Source organism: Xiphias gladius, chromosome 15 (genome assembly GCF_016859285.1).
Source record: "Xiphias gladius isolate SHS-SW01 ecotype Sanya breed wild chromosome 15, ASM1685928v1, whole genome shotgun sequence".
Classification (NCBI taxonomy): domain Eukaryota; kingdom Metazoa; phylum Chordata; class Actinopteri; order Istiophoriformes; family Xiphiidae; genus Xiphias; species Xiphias gladius.
In genome coordinates, this window is record NC_053414.1 from 5,293,125 (window position 1) to 5,302,016 (window position 8,892).

Below are 8,892 nucleotides of genomic sequence, written 5' to 3' on the forward strand. Positions count from 1 at the left end.
TACAGATTAAATACAGGATACAAGCTGGCAGTCTTCATAACTCGTTTTGTTCTGGATGATCCTTTTCAATTTAAAGTTTGAAAAGTTTACACCAATTTAACAACTCATTACAGTCAACCGAACAATATTACAAGAATATTTCAGCCCAATAGTAATCTATGATATGTCTTCACTTGACTCGTGTCCTGTGTGTTTTATGTTTGTTTTTCTTTCTTTTTTTTTTTTTGGAAAGTACTTTCCAACATACATAGAATACATTTCGCCTCGTCAGTTCTTCTTCGGTCCGCGTGTCAAGAGTAGAAAGTCATCAGGCGTGTCGCCTCCCCGAGATACCGGTCCGCTTTTACTGTGAAAAGCGCGCCGCCACGTTTCCGGTGTCGTGGTGGGGCACGGCGGATCATATGAGGCCAGTGAAAACGGATATGGTTTGTATCTACGACACGGCGTCGTCAGAGGGGCGGGGTCGCACGACCCGTCTTTAAGGACACCGGGAGAACTGGGGCTGTGAACCCACTGACCCCGGCAGGGGCCCCGGGCTGCCTCGGAGCAGAGCTCGGCTGGAACCGCTTGGCTTCCATGCCGACGCGTTCAACGGCGGAGCGGCCTCCGCGGCGGGTTTCGTGCCGCGACTCAGCGGCCGCTACACAGCCTCTCCTGCATGGCGAAACCCCGCGGTGCCTGCCGGTGTACTTTTCGGCGGGTGAAAGTGACGAGTCCGTGCCCTCGTTAGTAAAAACTGGGGCAGACAAAACAGGACAACCGCCCCTCAGCATAGGACAGTCCTACACCTTGGAAAAAAAATGACCATAAAGTTCAGTCACCACCTCTTTTAAACAAAAAACATTCTAACTTCCTGAACGCTGGTTTTATGGCGTGGACCGTATAGCTGGGGGTACCTAATAAAGTGGCAACTGACTGCACAGAAGAATTTGAATACATTCATCACAGTGATATATTTGTTCATAATAGAACGCAACCAGGTGCCATTGCAGTCGGGCGATGTGATGACAAAGACCGTGAGACCGTCAGCTGTCAGAGGATGTGACACTCCTTAAATATCTCTGGTTGTGTTGGAACAAAGATTGGATTTTATCTACTTATTACTTTTGCTTCAATGTGACGAAGTATTTGCATTTTTCACGTGTTTAATCTGCTGCATTAACCGAAGTTTCTGACGATTTTATTAAGGATTTTGTCCATACTGCCCACTCCTGGTTGTCATTGACAATAAGTCAAGGTTGCTGTCTGAAAGTGCTGCCATAATTTGTTATGTTGCTCTCAATTTAGTGTTTCTCTAAAGTTTATTTAAATACATACACTACATACCACAATCCTTTGAGAACCAAATTTAAGGGATCCTTATCAAAATGTTCCTTTCAAAACGGAATAGAAATTACCGGCCAATATAATTATGATTCTTGGGATATTTTTAACTATGAAAGATCAACACGATCAGGTCCCCCCAGTATCTTTCAGCCTTAATACAGTATATATTTAAACTCTTTCTGGCGGTATGAAGAGAGATTAAAATGTGCATCCGCCGGCTCGCAGCTTTTCCCCCTTGCAATGAAAAGACCCATCCATCTACAGCCCAGCCAGTGTTATTTAGGCCAGCTCATATAGCCTTTTGCATAAAGATCGTTAAATCTTAATGCACTCTCAGAGGAGAGCAGGTTGTTGTGGCGCACGAGTACATTAAGCCATATTTTATGAATATTACATAGGATAAGCCGTGGGGTGTTTGTGTTTATCTGTATCTGTCACTCACCGCCCATATGTGTGGGCCTCTAGGCTGTGTGTGTGTGTGTGTGTGTGTGTGTGTGTGTGTGCGTGCCCTTAAATAATGTGCATGAATTAGGCATTCATCTGTTGAAACAGAAAATGTAGGCCAGGGCTTGGGTGTATTATACTTAAAGGACAACATTGCAGTTTTCGTTAAGTGGGCTCTGTGCCGTTCTTCAGGAGAGGCCGAATGAATATCACAGTGTTATCACGCCCTTATCTTCCGTTCTCCGTTGTGACCGGGAGACAGTGTGAATCATTGTTGGTCAATCAGTCACAAGAACGCTGTGGCTTTTTCAAAATGTCACAGGGACTTAATGGGCTGTTTACTCATTACTCTGCAGCCATGGTGAGACTGCGGTGCTGCCGCCACCGCTCGTTTATTTGCGGCCGTGAATTATAGATGAATGTTTGTCCTCGTAGATGGTAACCTAAGAGGACAGTGGGGTAGACAAACAACAGTCATTTCATGTAACATAATCACAACCAAGAACAACTATTCGTGCTGAGCATACTGGTACATTACTACCACCCCCGACAATACATATTCACGCAACGTGTTGTTTTATCGCTTAGGTCTTTGAGCCGTTCCCGAGCTCGAGCGTTCGTCGTGCTTTTATCGCTCTGATGAAACGAGCATTTCGAGGGGAAGCAGCTACGGTTTAGACCTCGTTAATGGCCTCCCGTGGATCCAAAATACATTGATGTTGGCAAAAGACTAAAGTGGAGGCCACGTGTGTTTAGCTAGCCCTGATCCAGGGCCGCTATACCAACACCTACCAAACACGATCCCGTCGAGCTGTATATCGCCGTTTTAGGAACTTCGGTGCTCAGGAGTTCGCCGAGCAATGTTTGAAATGTGAACTCACCGAAAGAAAAGTCAACTTATAAATAAATAGTGACCTATTTGAAGAAATGGAGTCAACAATAGGGCCAGTGTAAGCTAATAAAATAAAACATGACTTACTCTCACACTGGAGTTCGGGTGATTTCCATTAAATGTAAAAAAAAAGAAAAAGGAGGCCATTTGTGACGAGCATGTCTGAAGAAGCAAACTGCCGGTGGCGCGGGGGTCGAAATGGCAGCCACCGTTTCTCTCTTTGCCTCCAGATGGTGCCCATCCGCCTCGCTACCTGAAATGCTGACCCCAGACCCCTACTGCCGAATTAGTCTTTCTGCCTGCAGGTGGCGCAGGCCGGACTGGAACTGTTTTCAGTGGCACTGTGTGTCCTTGTTAAGGACTGGGTACAAGGAGGCCAGTGCTGTCCATCTACGTGCCAGTCCGTAAAGCCTGTGCTGGAATCACATTTTCAAATTTAACTTGTTCATTTCATTTTTCAATTGTGTGTTAATCAGTTCCTTTTTTTCTAAAATCTCGTAGCGGGTTTCGGAGCTTGAGTCCCATTGTGGTGTAACTTGTGTTTGTGAGGCTTGACTGCTTTTCCACCTCGATAAGATTCTGGATAAAACGTGTCCATTTCCATCTGCTATATTGGCAGCTTCAGTACAGGAACGCAAGTATCACTTCCAGCCTCTGAGAGCAAACCAGCTTATTTGAGAGCAGATAAATGTACTTTACCTTTTTAGTCTACCACTTTCCAGCTCCTCCGGCTTTTCTTTCGATCAACAAAAGAGTCAAATTCGTTGAGGGAACAGCTCCTTTGGTTCTTCGTTGCGACGAGGGAGCAGGTCTTCGTCTGTTCTCCGAGGAAAAATGCCCGCACCTGATAGCTCAGCCCAGTTAAACCAGTGCGTATGAAGCCTTGCATGCCACCGTGGGGAGCTCGCGTGAGGGAGTCAGCCGTGTCCTTGATTGCCAAGGTAACTTGATAGAGCTGCCACGGTCCTTCGCCAGGGCCCCACCCTTTCACAGGCGGTGCAACGACATCGGCTTCAGGGTTGACACTTCATACATCATTTTCGGTATTTTCTTCTTTGTGCACAAACTCACGCAGGACTCTAAGTGATATAATGTAACTCCAAAAATCCCTCCGAATACCTCGGACATTCACGAGAAAGAGTGCAAGAGGCTTTGGATCCGAGGCGATGCGTGTTTTTGTGTGCACGTGTGTACTTGTTATTGTATCCTTGCGAGGTGAGATTAAACTTGTATAAGGGGACGGCGTTAATTTTAGGTGACTGTGAAATGCTGAGTCACGCGCAGAATCTAGATCCTCGGGTCAAATGGCTTTGCACTCGTAGCGCTGCATCCCGCCCGCCCAGGAGGAATGTTACTAATGTCAACAGAGCAGTCAGATTGTATGAGACATGTAGTTTCTTTTATTGGGTGTTTTCACATACGATGCCACTCGCACAGAAGCACTTCACACTAATACAAGGTCACATATAGGAACTCATCCCCACCAACGGTTAGATCTGTGATTTTAGCAGATTTTTGTTACCATGGTGACTCTTAACACACACACACACACAAAAAAAAGTATCTATCTTTATCTCCATCTATGTTGCCAGGAATATTTAACAGATTAACAGCAGCCAGTTGTCGAAAGAACTGCACTGATTCATCAGAAAAGGAAAAGAAAACCGAGAATTTGACTTATTTTTGGGGTGGCTTCACAGCCAGCAGTGTTGGACAGGGTTGATCTGAAGTCTGGACCGTTCGCTGCTGTAGTCTAGTTTGTTTGGTCCAGTGCCGTCCGATGATTCACTGAGACTGAAAATGTGATTATGTCCTTTTGGGGGCTAATTGCAGCCTGTTTGCTTGTGAGTGGGATGGCTAATGTAATACAAATTGAATACAGGATGCAAACCCAAAAACACAAGAGTTTGTGGGTACATCCGATAGGCGGCAGTTAATGGTTTGGAAAGCCTGACAGGAGAAAATGAAATGAGGGCAGACCACAGTGTGGACTGAAGCTCATCCTGGACTTTTTCTCCGTGTGCTCTCAGCTCAGTACGAACACCAGAGCCCTGAACGCAGGACCTGGTATCAGATTTGTTTTGAACCTCCACCAACACAAACCTTTCGAACCTAGCGGCTTGACATGTTACCAAAGCTCCTTCCAACAAAGGAGCTACTTGTGAGACCATGTGACTTTTGTTTACAAGCTCCGGTTCACTTGGAATTGGGCAGAGTGAAAATAAACACCGGCATGCCACAAAGTCGGCTTTCCTGGCAGGGGAAGTCTACTTTTTCTGGTACGATCAGATGTGATCACGGCCTATTTGATGTGGGTCCCCACCTATGTAATAGACTGTACGGCGCACTGTTGTATACACTGCTGTGTATCCACGTCTAGATGCCTGCCACCACCACGACTACCGGAGAGGGCTGGAGGAAAAGATACAACGCAATTTGGTCTTTCTAAAAAGTAGCTGTATATTGATTTTGTTTTTGTTTTTTTTTTGTTTTTGTTTTTTTTGTTTTTGTTTTTTTTTTTGGCTGAAGCAAAGTGGTTTTAGAGAGAAGGGAGGGGAGGGACAGCGTCGAGGAAGGAGGGAGGGAGGAAGAAAAGGGGTAGTCGGGGCTGGAGATGGGGAGTGGGAGGAGGGAAATGTAGTTGTGGTAATGGCTGACTCTTAAAGCATCAGGAGGAGGCAGGTGTGTCAACACCTGCATCTTATTCAAGGCAAATGTTTTTTCTTTTAAAAAACAACAAAAAAAAAGCAAAAGACGAGGCTAGCTAGGTAAGCCTGACCAGTGGCGGAGGGGAGGGAACATAATATGTGCTGCGACGCGGGTGTACATTCGTACCCAAGAGCTGCGCTGCCAGTGTCCTCCCCCGCACTATCATGACCCACATCAAAAACTTCAAGCTCTCAAGACACTATCTGTGAGTTGACTATACGTCCAGAACGCCACCAAAGCACAAAACCGCGCGGCTAATTTGGGGCCAGCTGAGCCCCCTCGCCGCAGCGCCGGGAAAGAGATGCGAGCGTTACGCTGCGCTGACAGAGGAGACTGCAGTCACCAGAGATGACCTTGACCCCCGGACCTCTGGCAGCTGACTCCTCCGGTTGGTGGTAGTGTAAACACACGGTAACGTTCCTCCATACGCCAACGCATGTGTACAGACCAACATATGCACACAGGGCGGCACAGTTAGTACAGCACGGTTGGCACACACCGTACCTGTGCCATTACTGTATATACGTGCTATTAATCACAACGACTAGTCCTGTTTTAAGTTAATTCACTAACAATATTGGGGGATTTTTTTTGAAGACATCATTTTGATTATTTCCGGCAACTTGGTTTCTACAGTAAATTAAACCAAATGTCTTTTGAAAACCCAGAACTTTCTAACTGCAGAAAACACTTAATTATGCAGCTTTATGAACATCAAATTACAAACTAGGGTTTACTGCACTGTGATCTGATATACAAGGGCATTGCTGGCGTTTGATTGAACATCCATCATCAGCCAGTCAGAGGCGTCCACCGCTGATATGATGGGAGTTTCTAACAGATTAAAGCCAATGAAGATGACTTTAAAATGTGCAACGAAACATCTTTTTTTTTTTTTTTGTTAAATGTACTTGTTAATGTCGTCGCTTTTGTCGTTCTGGTAAATTAATGAATTCAAGCGCTGCTCTTGCTTTGCTCTGCTTCTCTGCTGCTGAAAAGATGTGAGGGGGTCACTGTGCCTTGAAGAGCTGCAACCCCCCAAATGAATTCATTAGGCCAAGTTTTAAATGAGGAATTCTTGATGTAACTGCTGTTTGAAAGGCTGACGCTGGGTGTGTGTGTGTGTGTGTGTGTGTGTGTGTGTAACGGACCTGAAATGGGGTACGAAACGTTTCAATCCTGGACATTGGCACCAAATCTAGCAGCAGCTACCAGCAGCCTCGCTCCAAAAAAAGTGTCCCTACAGTAAAACCTACAGCACATCTGTACTACTACACACGAGAGCGGGGAGGGTTTTATCAAAAGGGGTCGAGTGGCGCGGGACTGAAATGGGCAAAGAGATCACCATGGCAACGGGGACCACCGCCGTGTCGAGCATGAGGGGAATGTGGGAGGGAGCGTCGTGCTGAAGTGGTCCAAAGCGGGGGGAATCGCTCTTTCACTTTTTACAGTTTTGGGAGATTCTCATGGCCGCGGTCCAAGCACTCAAAGTAATGAACTCTTCACACACACTCTCACACACATGCACACGCACAAGCACACACACACGCACGCACACAATACTATTACATCACAGATAATAAAAGTTATATAACAAGACTGTGCGGACACCGAGGTAATTACAGTGAGCTTACATCAGTGTCCGCAGGCCAAAATAAATACAAACACTCAGAAATTCATGTTCCCTGATGGCAGCAACACAAAACCAAAAATGTAAACAAACACAGAGTAAACTAAAGTACTTAAGGATTGCACATCTCAGAGATGGAAGATTAATATCTACTCCTAACAGATCATGTCATGGATTCACTGGTGATCATTCTTATCATTAACAGATTAAAACAGTCAAAGCTTTCTTCCCTTTCAATTTGCTCACAAATCAAACTCTTGTAATTCACTATTTGAGTGTGTCCTTCTTGTTTTAAAACACACAACACGTGTCCTAACAACCTCTAAATCTTAAAATTCAGAATATTGTACATTATCCTTCATATTCCTTGCAAAGAAAACTGACGCTGACCATTGACTTCCATTGATCGGAGGTGTGTGTGTGTGGGGGTGGGGGTTTAAATGGTTGGGAGTCACGTTGAAATTAAGTCCAGCAAAACCAGGGGATAGGAATGATGAGAGCCGTCGCATCACACAGTCCTGGAGAGAAGAACAGAAGGACACGCTGAATTCTGTATCATTTCTGTACCTTGAACATGAGTTACAATCAACGCTATTGGCCGCGAGGGTCGAGGCAAGCTGTGAAACGGCGGATCTGCAGAGTTCCGCGGCGACTCGGAGAAAACATGCCTTTGAAAACCCGTAAAAGTTCCCTTTTTTTTTTCACCAAGCTCATTTTTGTTGTGGCGTTGATAAATATTCACGCCTGAATGCCGCTTCTGTCACCGTAGACCGCATTCTGAGGGAGAAAAATTGAGTGGTTTCTGTGTTTGCAAACAGGCAAATACTGAGGGGAGCAGAAACTGTTGGCACTGAGCAGCCAGCAGAAAGGGAAATATACAAAAGCACAGGGATTCTCATTTTCTTTCAAACCTCTTGTGTTTCCTCTCACTATTTAGTCTACTCATGGTAATTCTAGTTTTGTGAATTTAAAATGGAAACTGCATTAACATCCAATAGCATTGAAACAGCATTAAGTATTAATTTAGCCATCAAGAAAGGCCAAAACAGATTTTTTTTTCAGGGTATCACATACATTTATCCATACACATGTTGAGATGTGCCGAAAGGTCTCTACAGATACACAACTGAATAATTTATTCAATAAATGGTAAACCCAGCATAATGTTTGTTTCGGTTAACAGATTTAATGAATTTAATTTTTCACGATGAAATGTTCCAAAAGGAGCTACTGTTTTCTGGCGATTTATTTCAAGTCACACGCATTTGATTTTACACAGACTTGAACTCAGCTTTTGTTTCGGAGGGCGGTGTCTAATGTGTGGGCGCAGGTCCGTGGCGCTGCAGTGGCGGTCATGCCTTTAATGTATTAAAGGACAACGTCACATCTTTACAAGTTTGTAAAGTTGCAGTGGTTTATAGTGGATCTAGATGCCAGTCAAGCCGATGGCCCTTTTGTTTACATTTAAGTCACGGGCTGTACCTTTAAATACAGTTCCGACAAACTGACCTTGTTTACTCCCAGAAGTAGCGCAGATACCATATAGTTTCGTTCTTCAGCTGAGGGCCAAACAGGGGGTTGGCCTGGGCCAGAATGGCTATCAACCAACTGAGTAAAGGGAGACAGAGGGAGAGAAAAGAGGTATCAACAAGCTGATCTCATATGCTAGTACACAGGCACATTCTGTAATATATATCTTGGTTTCTTTTTACACCTTGGGTTTCATTGCTGTGGATTATAGATCATTTTGCCGTAATCGTCACCATTACCGTAAAAATAGCAGACAATAGCACCAGACAGGAAACAGCTTCGCAGCAAATTCAAAAAGGCCAAGGACACAAGAGACTCAGTCGACTTTAAACCAACTCTCAAAGCTGTTAGGTCTGAATGA

The 8,892-nt window shown here is 44.9% G+C and overlaps 1 protein-coding gene across 1 annotated transcript in view; it reads right to left on the reverse strand.

Moving 5' to 3' along the window:
• Nucleotides 1-4,074: 4,074 nt before the first annotated feature.
• The window catches only part of atpv0e2 (ATPase H+ transporting V0 subunit e2), an 11,069-nt gene continuing 6,251 nt past the window's right edge, over nucleotides 4,075-8,892 (reverse strand). The window contains exons 3-4 of the mRNA XM_040146522.1: nucleotides 8,511-8,609; nucleotides 4,075-7,519 (exon numbers count right to left, since the gene is read on the reverse strand). Coding sequence (XP_040002456.1) covers nucleotides 8,516-8,609 — 94 coding nt within the window. The 3' untranslated portion in view covers nucleotides 4,075-7,519; nucleotides 8,511-8,515. The remainder of the gene's footprint in view (nucleotides 7,520-8,510; nucleotides 8,610-8,892) is intronic.